The 16303-nt window shown below is 41.9% G+C and overlaps 1 protein-coding gene across 4 annotated transcripts in view; it reads right to left on the bottom strand.

Moving 5' to 3' along the window:
- Positions 1 to 16303, bottom strand: part of LOC127577901 (protein kinase C-binding protein NELL1-like) — a 626741-nt gene that overhangs the window by 225162 nt on the left and 385276 nt on the right. For all 4 annotated transcript variants that reach the window (XM_052029546.1, XM_052029549.1, XM_052029547.1 and 1 more), the window contains one exon: positions 13121 to 13243. In XM_052029546.1, the coding sequence (XP_051885506.1) occupies positions 13121 to 13243 (123 nt within the window). The remainder of the gene's footprint in view (positions 1 to 13120; positions 13244 to 16303) is intronic.

Here is a 16303-nt window from a genome sequence, read left to right as displayed (position 1 = left end):
CTGGACACTGATAAATGGCCTGCTTTGTCTTGGGTGGCATTGAGCTTCTCCAGCATTGCTGGAGCTGCTCTCATCCAGACAAGTGTATCAGCTTGACACCACACAGCTCATTTGATAGGCACCCCATCCACATTCACTCACTCTCCCAGCGATATACAGTAGCACCAGTTTGTACCATCTTCAGGATGCACTGCAGCAACTCACTAACACTCCTTAGGCTGCACCTTCCAAATCTATGACCTCTGCCATCTAGAAGGACAAGGACAACTAAAGCAATGGGAACACCACCGCTTGGAAGTTGACCTCCAAGCCGCACACCATCCTGACTTGGAAACATATCGCCATTCCTTCACTGTCATTGGGTCAAATCCTGGAACTCTCTCCCTCACAGCATTGTGAGCATACCACACCTCAAGGACCACAATGGTTCAAGAAAGGGAAGCTCACCACCACCTTCTCAATGGGCAATTAAGGAAGGGCCACTAAACACAGGCTCAGCCTGCGAAGCCAACATCCCTTGAATGAATTAAAGAAAATATTCCGACACCCTCAGTACTCGTGCTTTCTATGTGCAATAAAGGGCAGGAGATCCAGTGACTGGCCACTGGAACCCAGTCTCTTTTTCTGTAGCCTCCACACTTCTATTTATACCTCCATTCTTTCAGTGTCGTTAGCTACCACCTCCTCCTCACCACTTAATCATTGTGCTCCCAATTGCCACTGTGCAATTGATATCCACTCAAGCACAAGCAGGTTGGTTGCAATGTAAGCTTCAATAATTTCAGATCCGTTACTTCGCCATTAATGCAAGTATAAATGATAGAAAATGAAATTTTTTCATTCCCTGATTTAATTCATTTCCTGTAATGGAAAATGCCCCAATTTGAAATCAGAGGGAATCTCCATTTCATCATTGTCCAAATCTACTTTATTTAAAAAATTTCATCCAAGATAAGTTTTATCAATAACAGAGTATTAACAAAGTTCAATTTAGCAATTTAACCAATTTTAGTACAATGAAGTTCCTTTTAAAAGCAAAGATCTGCTTGAAATGGAAGTGGTTCTGTTCAAGTGTCAGGGACACATCTAAAACAGTCTAGCCTTGTGCTTACAGGCTTTGCTTCTAACAGAAACTTCTCTACATTTAAAAAGACCAAAACTTTATTAAATTGAACCACCAGTAAGAATATTGCTTTCTGATATTCTGTTGTTGAATACCACCTGAACCAATGCCACCCTTTACGAAACGTAGTGGTTCAACATTATTCACCCAACGCTTCAGTTTGGTCACTCCATTTGCTATCGGAAGTTCAGTTTAAGAGATGCCACCCACACAGACCCATCCCAAACTCCCAGTTGCATGCCATTCCTACATCAACCTGTCCAACCTTGGTCTTCTCCACATTTAGCAAAGTTTTGGCTTTTAAGAACAACCTTCTGTTCCCTCAAAGCTTAAGGCCGTTTATGCAGGAGGCCATGCCAGTCCTCCTTGTGGTCTTATCACTTCCTCAACACACCATCTCACTTCCACAACATAATGATGACCTTCCATGTTTTGCCTGTAAATCTTCTTATTGCACAAACCACACAATTATTACTCTGGGGGTGAGTTTGCTTAATGCTTTTGGCGACCTCACTTTGTAGCAGTAGTGTAGTAAAAGCTTTATAGTGGAATAGAGAAACAAAGGACTGCACATGCTGGAATCTAGATGGAGATGGAAATGGAGATCACAACACATCATTCTCCGCCACCTCTGCCATCTCCAATGGGACCCCACCACCAAGCATATCTTCCCCTCCCCACCCCTTTATGCCTTTCGCAGGGACCGCAGACCACTCTCTCTATGACTCCCTCATTCACTCCCCCCCCACCCCCAGAACTTTCCACTGCCCCCGCCATAGGTGCAACACCTGCCCCTACACCACCTCCATCACCTCCATCCAGGGACACCAACAGTCCTTTCAAGTGAGACAGAGATTCATCTGCACCTCCCTTAATACCATCTACCGCATTCAGTGCTCCAAGTGTGGCCTCGTCTACATTGGGGAGACCAAACACAGACTAGGTGACCGCTTCGCAGAACACCTGCGCTCTGTCTGTAACCGCGACCTGCATCTCCCTGTTGTCTGTCATTTCAACTCCCCCTCCCACACCATCACTGATATAACAGTCCTCGGCCTCCTCCATTGCCAGGCGAATTCCAAGTGCAAACTGGAGGAACAGCACCTCATGTTCCATCTTGGAACCTTGCAGCCTAACAGCATGAATATTGAATTCTCCCACTTTAGGTAACCCTCACCCCCCTTCTGCACAACCTCCGCCCCCAACCCCGACCATGCTTCTTCTCTTCTTCCCTTTCCTAGCCCTTTTTTTTCCTTTTCCTCCTTACCTTTGACCCATCCCCGGGGTGATCTGCTCTCCGCCCCTCCCCTGCACCTGCCTATCACTACCTTGCCTGCATTTACCTATCACCACCTTGTGCCCACCCTACCTCCCCTCTTTTGTCCACCTATCTCTGCTCTGCTTTTCCCTCCTATATATTGGGCTTCCCCTTTTCCTATCTTCAGTCCTGAAGAAGGGTCCTGACCCAAAATGTTGACCGTCTGCTTTTATCCATGGATACTGCCTGGCCTGCTGAGTTCCTCCAGCATCATCTTTACAGTGGAATGTTTCTGTGGTTTTAATACAATGTCTTTGTTCACTCTCCTACCCCTGCATCTGATATCACCCAACTAAGTACTGTAAGGCGACTGCACTGTCAATGCTGCTGATCTTTCAGCTGGGATGTACAGAAAATTAAGGACTATATGCTCTCTCAACTGGAAATAAATGACTCCATTGAGGCACAGGAGCCAGCAGATGCTGGAATCTGGAGCAACAAATAAGATGCTGGAGGAACTCAGCAGGATATAAAACATCTGTGGAGGGAAATGGACAGTTGACATTTTGATCCATATGAAGGGTCTCATCCCAAAACGTCAACTTTCCCTTCATAAATGATACTAGGGCTATTTTTAAAAATATTTCATTTCTTAAGCAATATTTCTCCCTCAGAACACATCACCAAAAATAGATTTTCTGGTCATCATCGACTTGCTGTATGTGGGATCTTGCTGTGCACAAAACAGCCACCAAGTTTCCTACAGTTCACCAATAACCTCACTTCAAATGTATACGATGTGAAGGAATTTGGGTCATGAATATAAATCCAAGTCCTTCTAATTTTTTAAACACTTTCCGATCATCCAGCTTCCTCTTAAATGCGATTTGCTTCAACAAAACCTGATGTTCTGTGTTATAATTACTTTCTGGTTAAAAGAAGTCCTAAATCCTTTATTGGATTTACCAGTGATTTGCTTATATTTACACCCACTAGATTTAGACTCCCGCCAGAAGCAGAAACATTCACTTCTCTCCTTCAACTTTAATTCAGCTTTAAACCTTCTGCTTTCTTATTTCTGGCCCTCTGTAAAAATAACCAGGCAGCAATACATTCATATCAGAGTAGCATTAATTTTATTTTTAGGCTTCAAAACAAGGTGGCAGAGATAAAGGCTTTCACAGTTTTATATGTTAAAACAAATCTTGGAAACTCTCAGTGGCTTGTGCGGCATCTGTGGAGAGAGATACAGAAGTCCTAAGTATTTTGCTTTTGTTTTATTGTATAATTCACTTCCACGTCCACAAAAGCTCATCTTGAAGAAGCTCTGCTCTTCTCACTGAGGGGATTTCAATATGTGAATTCTGATGAACATAGAACAGTACCACACAGAGCAGGCCCTTCGGCCCACTATGTTGTGCCGACATAGCTATTCCATCCTACCTGCAGAATGCCCATATCCCGCCATTTTCCTCTCATTCATGTGCCCATCCAAGACCCTCTTAAAAGCCCCCAATGAATTTGCCTCCACCACCCTATCAGGCAACGCATTCCAGGCATCCATCACTCTCTCAGTAAGAAATGTACCCCTCACGTCTGTTCTGAACCTAGCCCCTCTCACCTCTCTGCATGCCCTCTGGTACTGGATCACTCAATAATGGGGAAAAAGATATTGCTTGTCCACCCTATCTATGCCCCTCATAATTTTATACACTTCCAACAGATCACCCCTCAGCATCCACCGCTCCAGAGAAAAGAGCCCAAGTTTGTCCAGCTTCTCCTGATAGCACATGCCTTCTAATCCAGACAGCATCCTAGTAAACCTCCTCTGCACCGTCTCTAAAGCCTCAACATCCTTCCTGCAGTGAGGGACCAGAATTGCATGCAATACTCTAAATGCGGCCTAACCAGAGTTCTACAGAGATGCATCATAACTTCTTGACTCCTATACTCAATACCTCGATTAACAAATGCAAGCATTCCATAAGCCTTCTTAAACACCCTGTCTACCTGTGTAGCCACATTCAATGAGTCATGGACTTGCACCCCAAGGTGTCTCTACTCTTAAACGCAGGGTCTTGCCCTTAAGAGTGTACTGCCTCTTGACATTCGTCCTATCAAGGTGCAACACTTCACATTTATCTGGGTTAAACTCCATCTGCTATTTCTCTGCCCACATCTGCAACTGATCTATATTACGCTGTATCCGTCTCCGGTCTTCTACACTATTCACGACTCCACCAATCTTGGTATCATCTGCAAACTTACTAACCCACCCATCAACATACTCATCCAGGTCATTTATGTACATCACGAACAGCAGAGGTCCCAGTCCAAATCCCTGCAGAACACCACTGCTCACAGGCCTCCAGGCCGAATCAGTCCCTTCAACCACCACCCTCTGTCTTCTACGGGCAAGCCAGTTCTGGATCCACATAGCCAATTCTCCACTGACTCCATGCATCTGAACTTCCTTGATTGACCGATTATGTAGGACCTTGTCAAATGCCTTACTGAAGTCCATATAGCTGACATCCACAGCTCTACCATCATCAATCTCTCTCGTCACCTCGTCAAAAAACTCAACCAGGTTAGTAAAACACGACTTGCCCCTCACAAAGCCATGCTGGGTTTCCCTAATCAAGCCATTGGATTCCAGATGCTCATATATCCTATCTCGAAGTATTTTCTCCAGCAATTTCCTGACAACTGACGTGAGACTCACCAGTCTATAGTTCCCTGGGTTTTCCCTTGTTCCTTTCTTAAATAGAGGAACAACATTAGCTACTCACCAGTCCTCCAGGACCTCACCCGTGGTCAAAGAGGACACAAAGATACTGGTCAAGGCCCCAGCAATTTCCTCTCTTGCCTCCCTCAGTAACCTGGGGTATATCCCATCGAGCCCCGGGGACTTATCCACCTTAATACTCTTTAGAAGATCTAACACTACCTCCTCCTTATCCTCTAAATGCCCTAACATGTTTACGCCCTCAGTTCCAATTTCTGCGTCCTGCATGTCCCTTTCCTGGGTAAATACTGAAGAGAAATACTCATTCAGAACCTCCCCCGCATCCTCTGCATCCAAACATAGATTCCCTTCTTTATCCTTAAGTGGTCCTATCCTTTCACTCGTTATCCTCTTATCCCTGATGCAGGTATAGAATGCTTTTGGATTCTCCTTAATCCTACAGCTAAGAACTTTTCATGGCCCCTCCTGGCTTTCCTAATTCCTTTCTTGAGTTCACTTCTAGCTCCTTTATAGTCCTCACATGCTCTGTCTGATCCTAACTTCCGAAGCTCTATATACTTGTTCTTTTTCTTCTTGACTAAGTTCATCACTTCTCTGGAAATCCAAGGTTCCCATACTTTGCCATTCATGCTCTTCCTTCTAATCGGACATATCTATCCTGTACCCTATGTATTTGATCCTTAAACACTTTCCACATGCTCGACATGGACTTGCCAGCAAAAAGGTGTTCCCAGTTTACTCTACCTAGTTCCTGCCTTATGCCTTCATAATTAGCCCTGCTCCAATTTAAAACACTTCCGCTAGCCCCATACCTATCCTTACCTATAGCTATCCTGAAAGTTAATGAGCTGTGGTCACTGTTCCCCAATTGCTCACCCACTGATAAGTGAGTCACCTGGCCAGGCTCATTACCCAACACCAGGTCCAGAATAGCCTCTCCCCCTGTTGGACTGTCAATATATTGATTTAAGAACCCCTCCTGGATACACTTAACAAATTCTGCCCCATCTTAACCCCCTTGCACAAAAAAGGTCCCAATTTATATCAGGGAAGTTGAAGTCTCCCATGACCACAACCCTGTAATTTTTACACATTTCCCTAATCGGTTTGCATATCCGTTCCTCAATGTCCCAGTAGCTATTGGGAGGTCTATAGTACACCCCCCAAGAGAGTGATTGCACCCTTCCTATTCCTGAGTTCTACCCACAGAGACTCTGTATCCGAGCCCTCCATTATGTCTCCCCAGAGTTATTATCTCTATTTAATATTGTATATTATATTATCTATTTAATATTATATTATCTCTAATTAATATTGCAACTTCTCCTCCTCTTTTACTTCCCTCTTTATTCTTCATAAAACTTTGAAACCCTCTCTATTCTTCCTGATGGTAGGTCTTCAGCCTGAAACATTAACCCTATTTCTTTCTCCAGAGATGCCGAATGATCCACTTTGTCTTTCCAGGATTTTTCATATTTCCAACATACAACACAGAAAGAGGTCACTTGGTCCATTGTGCCTGTGTCAGTTATTTTGTAATGAATCCATTTGATACCACTTCCATTCTTCTTGATAGCCTAATATTTTTTTCCTGCATGTAAGTTTCTCTTCAACGTTACTGAATTGCAGTCACCATATTCTTTGGTGGTGCACTCTAAACCGTAATATTTTACTGTGTAATGAAGTTGCTTCTTTTTGCACTTCTCCCCATGGGAACAGTTATTTTATTTTCTCTTTTGTGGTCTGAACATTTCCGTTAAATCTCTACTCAACATTTCCTGTTCGAAGGAGAACAACGGTAACATCTCCAGGCTCTCTATATGACCAACGTTCTGCAGCCCTGGAATTGATCTCTCCTTGGGCTTGTTACTCTCCCTAAAAACAAAATACTATGATTCCCAGAACAACACTCCATATAGGGCCTAATAAATATTTTATGAACATCAGGAAAACCTCTTTTAATATATTAATCTATTACGAAAGCCAGGTATTTTAATGACTTTGTCAAACTGTCCTGCCACCTTCAAAAGTTAGTTTACTTGGAAATTCCCCTCCTTAAAATTGTCCTGTTTGGCCACCAAAATGCCTCACAATGTGTTTGTCAGCATTGTATTTCTTCTCTCTGCCCATTTCACCAATCTGTATGTCCCCTTGAAACCTATTACTTTCTACCTCATTGTTAATCAGGTCTTCCAGTTTTGAATCAAGTACAAACTTTAAAATGAAGCCTCAAGTATCCAACTGCAAACCATTAATATATCAAAAAAAAATTCAATTTTGATCCCAAAGCAATACTATTGTTTACTTTACCCCTTCTTTTTTCTCTCTTCTACCTTCAGGGAGAAGATAGGGGAGCTTGAAAGCCCAGACAACCAGATTCAAGACAGCTTCTTCCCCACTGCTATCAGACTTCTCACCCAATCACCTCTTTCACATCCCCTTCCCAGTTGTGCTGCCATATTCTTGGTCATTTAATTCTACCTCTCTTGGTTATTCCATAATTGTCACTTTAGCATTTCTTTTTGCACCACTTCAGATTACACGACTACCTTTGCACCATTCTGATGTTTTGCACTCATCGCTGTATTTATAGTTGTCATTTATTCTTACCACATTTACTGCTTGGTCTGTAAGCTACACGCAAGCAAGAAATTTCTTGCACCTTGGTGAATATGACAATAAACTAATCTAAATCTAGTCCAAAACCAGTAAGGCCTGGAAAATCTTCCCGGTCTTTATAATGCAGGCAACCCATGTTGTGTGTGAGCACTTGCTGCTGCAAAATTAATTGTACAAGGCACAAAATGTTGTGGAGGGAGACCTCGGATGATGTGGCATTGGGGTAGGGGATTGTCAGAAGCAGTACTGTGTCCAGTTGAATGGATCATAATTGGCTACTGGGGAGAGCTGGCTGAGGTACAGCAGTAGGTCTCCCTTGGAAACCCAAAACAAGAGGTAAGTGCCTAACATAAAGGGCACGTACCCATTATTGACTCCAAGCATTTACTCTACTGGCTCGGACCTGGTAACGCAGACCCCCTCCCCTTTTAAATATTGCCAAAATATTGCCTTATGCCCTGCACCATCCGTGGGCCCCATCTGCAAGGTTGAATCTCCCACTAACTTGTTAAACGCAGCAAGGACCCAGAACAATATTGTGATCTTCATGAAAAACACAGAAAGTTCAGTCCCATTATCACAGAAAAAACATCCCATTACGTAATGGAATCTCCTGGCATGTTCAGTCTGACACTCTGCATTCTCTCCCTTCCCCCATGTTGCAAGTACTGTCACATTGCCCTTTTAACTCTCTGGATTATCATTTTGTTGTAAGTCTATTTTGTGGTGCTTTTAAACACCTTTTTTGAAGTCCATATCAACAATACATCCCTTAATGACCTGTTGTATTGCATCACAAGACATTCCTGACAAAGCCGAAAAATGGAATTAGTTTTTAACAATTCCATGCCAACTCTTATTTTTTTTTAATCATTCCTTTTCTAAATCTCATTCTGGATTATTGTCACAAAAGATTTCCCTGTCACAAAATTAGGCTACCTGGCTGGTAATTTCTATGTGTCTTGCCCACACCATTTTAAACAGACGTGTAACATTTATTTGCCTCCAGTCCTGGAGCACCATTCACACATTGAAGAGTGTCGCTCACAGTGTCAGAATGGAACAGAAGGATGGCACTGAACCTCTGCCAGTTCCTTGTACAGCCATCCCAACAGGCCAAATAGCTCTTCCCTTTCCTATTGCCCTGAAAATTATTTTCTCTCAGATGTCCATCCAATTTCCTTTTAAAATGAAAGCTGGATTGTGCTCAGTACAACCCGCACCTTGTATTCACCCCCTCACAGGATATCTGTGGGCACACTTGCCTTATGAAGTCGTGTGATCCTAAAGACCTGCTGGTCTCAAGGCTGTAGTTGTACCATGGGGTGCAGTGCGCTGTAAGCACAGCTCAGTTGTGGATTAAGACCCTGCCAATGGACTGCTCTGATGACCCTCTGACAGCTCGTGCCATCAAAGGCCAATTCCAGTGTTTCCAAATGACTCTGATGATCAGTAACATTCAGAAACAGTTGAAAAAGAGTTCAAAAATCATTGGTAAAAATTTCTTGTTAAAATGCATTCAACAATTAAGTTAATTTAAAATATTAATATTGATTGAAGTTAAGATGTAGCTTCACTTGTCATTATACTAATGTTCACTGACCTACACAAGACGCTGGCATAAAACTGTGGGGCTGGATGTGAAACGTAATGGGCCTCTTGGCTCTGTAGAATCAGGAACTGGCTCTAGACCCAGTGCAATGCTCTGCTGCCGAAGCCCGGAACCTGCTGACATGTGCAATGCAGCCTTATGTGACAATGCAGTGCAGCACTCTGACTCAGTCCCACTAGTCTCACAGGCCAAGTTCTGGATCACAAGTCTCTGTGTAACAACATTACTCCTCATATGACTGCACCATGTCTTTTGCCTGCACTTAAATCTGTGTCCACTGGTCTTTAATCCATCTGCCAACAGGAACGCCTTCACACTATTTGTCTTGTCTACTTGCCATGGTCTTTTATACCTCCATTAAATCTCCCCTCAATCTTCTTTGGTCCAAGAAGAACAACACTTCAGTGTAATCTTGCAGCCAAAATTCCTTATTTCTGCGACTTCTCATTAAATGGAGGCAATGTTAACTCTTATGTGCATCAATCACCAGAAAGGTAACCCTTCGCTTCTCTCCATTATCACCACTGCCTTCTCTTTTACTAATACATTGGCAGAAAAGGATGCTACATATTCATTCAGAACCTGAAGCATGTCCTTTGCCTCAACAAGATCTCCTTTTTGATGCCTTGACTATCCTTTTTACTCATTTATGTGTTTCTAAAAGTCTTTTGGGTTTTATTTTATGTTAACTGTTTATGCGTTCTTTAATCTCCCTTATTCCAAAATTTCAGATTGCTCTTTTTTTTATTTTCTATATTATCTTCAGGAGGACTTTAAAATAGAAGGATATGTGGGAGGAAGAGGTTAGATAGTCTTAGGTGAGGTTTAAAGGTCGGCACAACATTGTGGGCCGAAAGGCCTGTATTGTGCTGTACTGTTCTATATTCAGTCTTTTTTTCTGTATTACGGAACTGACAATTGTCACATCTCATTTTTCTGTCTCATTTTAACCCTGTTACTTTGATGGCTTTGAGTACCTTTTCTTTTCCCCTTGTGGAAAGGTGTGTTCTCTGCACATAACCCTTCTCTTTGAAGGTTTTGTGTTCTTCAAACACTGCTTTGGCAACCAATTTTCAATTCCAAGCTAATTGATCCATTTTTACCTCTATGAAGTTATCCCCAGTGCAGTTATCTATATTTTTTCACATTAAAGTGCCATGGTCTTTCCCAACACTATTTGAAAGCTGATGTTGTGGTCATTATCTCTCAAGTTTCCAATTGCTCAGATGCTCTACCAGATTTACACCTGCAATGGTACCAAGGTGAAAGCAAACTAGCAGGATGCAATGAGTACAGTTTTTATTTGAAAGAGTAACAACAATTTTGAGGAAGTTCTAGATCTGAGGACTAGTTCAATCCATTCAAATAAGTTGTCAGAGGCCAGTCCAGTATTTCCCAGCCCATAGGTTTAACGCTGACAGTCACACAGAATATCTTTACTCCAAGCTTCCACCTAGGCCAGTGCCCACATGATGCAACTACCATTTGCAAAACTGACATCAGATCCAAATGAATACCTATCGTGTCACTGTTTGCCAGAAGGTTTACATACAATGCCATTGACACCTGTCTTATCGCTAATGAACACGAGAATCAACGTATCTGAATGACGGCAATTTCTTCTCCATCTGTTCTACCAACACTTGAGACTTCTAACACTTTACAAATAGCAAACTTCAGTTTTTCCACACATTCAATGTTGTTTTCATTACCAATATCACACAGAATATGCACTTAACACAGAACATTCTGATAAGGGAGCATTGTGTCATGTTCTGCTCTGGCCTCAATTCTAATTGTATCTTGACATTGTTTTTGAACACATCTGTTCCTATGGGAAGGGTTGTTCTCACATTCATCAGTAGTGCTGCAGTAAGCTAATGTACTTAAAGCACCTGGAAAGTTCAGCAACTGTGCTTTTCCTCAAAAATCAATTGAAAGTAAAAACAGCATAAAGTACTTAAGGAGATTGATTTGTGACAACTGTGAAGAGATTGCTTTTTAGCAAGCAGCATGGAGTGTGTAGGAGGTAAAACACATCTACTTTCACCATGCTATTTCTGTCATGATCTGCCTTTCAAGCATTTTTACTAATCAAAGTGGAAAATATTGCTCTCCTTAATAATTCATTTTCTGATATATATGAAGCTAATACATCATGATGTAAACTTAAGAAATTGCACCATAGTACAGGAACACAGGAACAAGTACAGACCATTCTGTCTCTGGAGTATTCCCCATCATGGCCTGTAACTCAACTCCGATTATCCATTTCTTTTCCCCACCTCTGAATATATTGCCAAAACAAAACCTATCAGCTGCAGACTTGATAATTTTAATTGAGCCAGGATATGTAGCTTTTCGGAAGGGAGATTTACTTTCCACTTTTGACCTACCTTTTCTGTGAAACAATGCTTCTTGTTTCTCTGTTAGATGATTCGGCTGTAATTTAAAATTCTGGCTCTGGTTCCCCCTCTGGAGGAAATAATTTTGTTGCATTTACCTTATCGATTTTTTTAATCATTTCAGAAAACCTTGTTTAGTTTCGCCCCTCAAAATTTTGAACTCGAGGGAACATGAAATAAGTTGCATACCATGTCCTCATAACTTAATCCTTCAAGTGTCAGTATTAATCCATTGAATCAACATGGCACCCCTCCAGGCCAATATATCCTTCCTGAGATGCAGTGTGCAAAACTAAACACACTACTTTGGTTAACTTCTGGCCAAGGCTCTGCACTTAAAGCCTAAACCTTTGATCAAGATTTTAGTGCTCTGCTACAATGTTTTCTTCCTTGTCAATACGTGCAACAAACCTGTTAGATTGCTTGTGATGCTTTCCTACATTAAAGGTGCAAGTTATTACTCACCTTAATCTCTACACAAAATTATTGAGGCTCTTGAAGAAAGATAATGCACTTCAATCTGAAGTAGGAATTGCCTGGATCTCAGGTATTTTTTCTTTTCTAAGGGATTCAGGAGCCTGAGAGAGGTAATGACGGTGTCACCAGCATGCAAGAAGTTATCTGCATGCCTTGAGGAAAGACCTGGACAGCTCGGCAGGTTACATTAACAGGAGTCCAAAGGGGAGAAATCAAATGTAATTAAATCACACATCCAGCTTACTGAACTTAGTTTGCTGTGGCAAGTGACTGACCACGACGCAAAATTCAGGAGCATGATGGAAAAATCTCCACTTGCCTGGAGACAGACCACACCATCTAACTGCAAAATAGGTTAACAACAAACATGAGAAATGCCAATGTGATCTCCTGGACTGGTTCCATCAACTGAGAAATTTTTTGCTCTTTCAGGTCCTGTTTTCTTTCTTTTCTTTTGCCTCCAAAAGGAAATGATTCTGGTAAATGGCAAGACAAGAGGGTTGGGGTTATGCATGCCTTATAGTGATACTGCTGGCATCATGAGTGTGGGGCAGGCTTGATGGACCAGCTGGCCTTAAAATGCTTGCCATTTTCATGTGGGTCAAAAACAGCTCTTTGGGAGTAGAAATAAGGCCAAGATCATGAAAATCTGATAACCTCCAGGATTCCTTTAATGTTGCAGCAATTATAAGTATCAGCTTAGTCAGCGCAGAATGGAAAGAAAGATAAATCAACTGAAAAGTTTGTATATACACCTTAGGGTGATTACCTTGGTGCAGGGACTGTGCTGCCAATCAGTCCTAGGTTCACCTGTATATGAAAACATTAAAGAGCCTACAATTAACGTGTGCTTGGTTCCAAACCAGTCCCTACTTACCTCGACAGATGGTCCCATTGCCCACATAGCCAGGTTTGCAGGTACACAGGTGGCCTCCAACAGTGTTAGTGCAAATTGCTGTCTCGTCGCAGGTGTGCTGTCTGCTTCCGCATTCATCGTGCTCTGCAGGAGAGAAAGGATTCTGCTCAAATGCCATGATTGACAGTTCGGCAGGTTACATTAACAGGAGTCCAAAGGGGGCAAATCAGTTGGGAAATAATGCACTGTGGGCTCCTGGTTTGCTGAAGCGTGGTTGTCTGCGGCAAGTGATTCACCGCCACATACAAAGCAGAAGTCAGGAGCATGGTGGAATCGTCACCTTAAGTACAGCTCCATTAAATCTCAAGGAGTTTGGTAATGTAGCCTAAGCACCAATCTCCACCTTAAATATTCACTCCCTCTACCACTGGTGCACCATCTTTGCATGAATGAGAAAATGCACTGCTTCAAACCACTAAAGCTTCTTTGACATACCACTATATAAGGGCAAGAATAACAAGCATTTTGGAAAACAACAGTTCCCCTCATACTATTCTAACTTGGAAAAATGTCCCTCTTCCTTCACCAGCGTTGATTTAAAATCCCGGTACTTCATATCTGGCTGCACTGCAGGAGTACACTCACCAGATATGTTCAAGAGGGCAACTCACTACTACTTTCTTAAACAAAAAATTGTGGATAATCATTCAATGCTGTCCTTGAGTCAGAGTACAGGAAGGAGATAGAGAGCTTAGTGGAATGGTGTCATGACAACAACCTTTCCCTCAATGTCAACAAAACAAAAGAGCTGGTCATTGACTTCAGGGTAGGGGGTGGTGTACATGCACCTGTCTACATCAACAGTGCTGAGGTCGAGAGGATTGAGAGCTTCAAGTTCCTGGGATTTGTCCTGGTCAAATCATGGAGATGCCATGGCCAAGAAAGCTCATCAGCGCCTCTACTTCCTCAGGAGGCTAAAGAAATTCAGTTTGCCCCCTTTGACTCTCACCAACTTCTATCGATGCACCATAGAAAGCATTCTGTGGCTTGATACGGCAACTGCTCTGCCCAGGACCGCAAGAAACTGCAGAGAGTTGTGGACACAGCCCAGTGCATCATGGACACCAGCCTCCCGTCCTTGGACTCTGTCTTTACCTCTCACTGTCTTGGTGAAGCAGCCAGCATAATCGAAGACCCCACCCACCCGCGTCATTCTCTCTTCGCTCCTCTTGTAGAAGGTACAAGAGCCCGAAGGCACGTACCACCAGACTTAAGGACAGCTTCTACCCCACTGTGATAATACTACCGAATGGTTCCCTTATACGATGAGATGGACTATGACCTCATGACCTACCTTGTTGTGACCTTGCACCTTATTGCACTTCACTTTCTCTGTAGCTGTGACACTTTACTCTGTACTGTTATTGTTTTTACCTGTACTACATCAATGCACTCTGTACTATCTCAATGTAACTGCACTGTGTAATGAATTGACCTGTACGATCGGTATGCAAGACAAGCTTTTCACTGTACCTCAGTACAAGTGACAATAATAAACCAATACCAATACCAATCATACGAATGAATTTAAATCATCCCTGGAGTTTGATCCTTGGGTGACACAAGATCAAATAATCTTTATTTTTTTATTAGCGATGCTTAGAACTTCTACATGTACTATATTGATGTTTCATCTCAACTGTTGAAACATTCCTTGCTTTGAAAGAGAGACATTTTCTCCCATTGACTCTTTGGGTACAATAGCATTTGTAATAGCATAACCAATCAATGTAAAAGTAAATTCAAGGCTAGACTTAAAATACAGCTCTTGAATTCCATTTGCAGGTGGTCTAGCAATGTTTCAGTGAAGTGGAATTTGCAATTAAACTACATGGTTTAAAATAATATGAACCAAAAGCCATTCACATCAATATAGACAGTACCATGTCATCTATTTATAAACACCAGCCAAATATTATTATCTTATTTACTTCATCTAAGGTAATGTTTATGCCTCTGTCATAAAATATTGGCCAAGAAACAGGATGTCCCATTATCCAGGGATTCAACGTGTAATCTGATGCTTTATTGTGAGCTAGAGATATTCTGCCCACTATATTGATGTAGGCAATAAAACAAGCATTCATTTTCAAGGTCTGAATCCTGTGCCAAACCTTTTCTGAATTCTAATAAGGATACCAATTCCTGTCTGGGGCGTCATCTCCAATACTGGGTTACTGACTAAGTGGTTAGTGCCAATTGTGTTGCAGAAAGCCAGGTCAACTCATTGCCTGCTAAGCATTCCTCCAAGGAAGTACTGTATGATGCCACTGGTAGGTTAGTGTATAAGATATGTTTGAATGTATATACAGATCCCGCTTGTTTAACCCATTCACCAGTATTTCCCTCCCATTATTGGACCACCCCTCCTCTATCGTGAGCAGTCATAGGTCATGCAGCCCAATTCCAGCCACTGCCACCCGTTCTGTTGTCCCCCCTGGCTCACAACCTCCTCCCTCCCATTTTAATGTTTTTTTTCTTTGGTAAGAGATGTACTTGATCAATTCTAAATCCTTCAATGAATAAGATTTTAGATACATACTGATAACACCATATTATTCCACACTGAGGATTTTTTTCCCCATAATGCATAATGGCTGTAGCTTGTGTAATTAACCAACAAACTAAAAGGGATCTCTTAAAAGAAAAGAAATGAGTTTAATTCTGCATGACAAAAAACAAATTAACCCCCTATCACACTAATCATCTAATAATGTGACACTTGCTCTTACTAAATTCTAGCTTGCTAATTAGAGACAAACACAATCATCCATTAGCATTTGAAAAGTGAAGAACAGAAGTTAATTTTGCAAGAGGCAGAGAGTAGTTAGCATTAGAACATTCCTGAATTATGGGTCTTCCAGCCTTTGTCCCAGCAGCCAAACTAAGTTTATTTAAGTAACTGTATATTCTGTTTATTATGTACAATGAACCCATGGCAGGATGTCAGAGGTGCGATAAATGCAGTAATAAAGTTTTCCAAGAACTGATTTCCACTTCCCATATTTCGCTTGTAAGGTGAATAATAAATGGTTGCCTGCGTAAACATAAGGTGCTAGCTTTCTTTATCCTCCAACAATGGCTTTGATATTTTATGTACCTTTTCTATAAAGCAAACATACTGTCTCAACATCATGACTGACA

Source organism: Pristis pectinata, chromosome 14 (genome assembly GCF_009764475.1).
Source record: "Pristis pectinata isolate sPriPec2 chromosome 14, sPriPec2.1.pri, whole genome shotgun sequence".
Classification (NCBI taxonomy): Eukaryota; Metazoa; Chordata; class Chondrichthyes; order Rhinopristiformes; family Pristidae; genus Pristis; species Pristis pectinata.
This window is presented reverse-complemented; position numbering and strand designations above follow the sequence as displayed.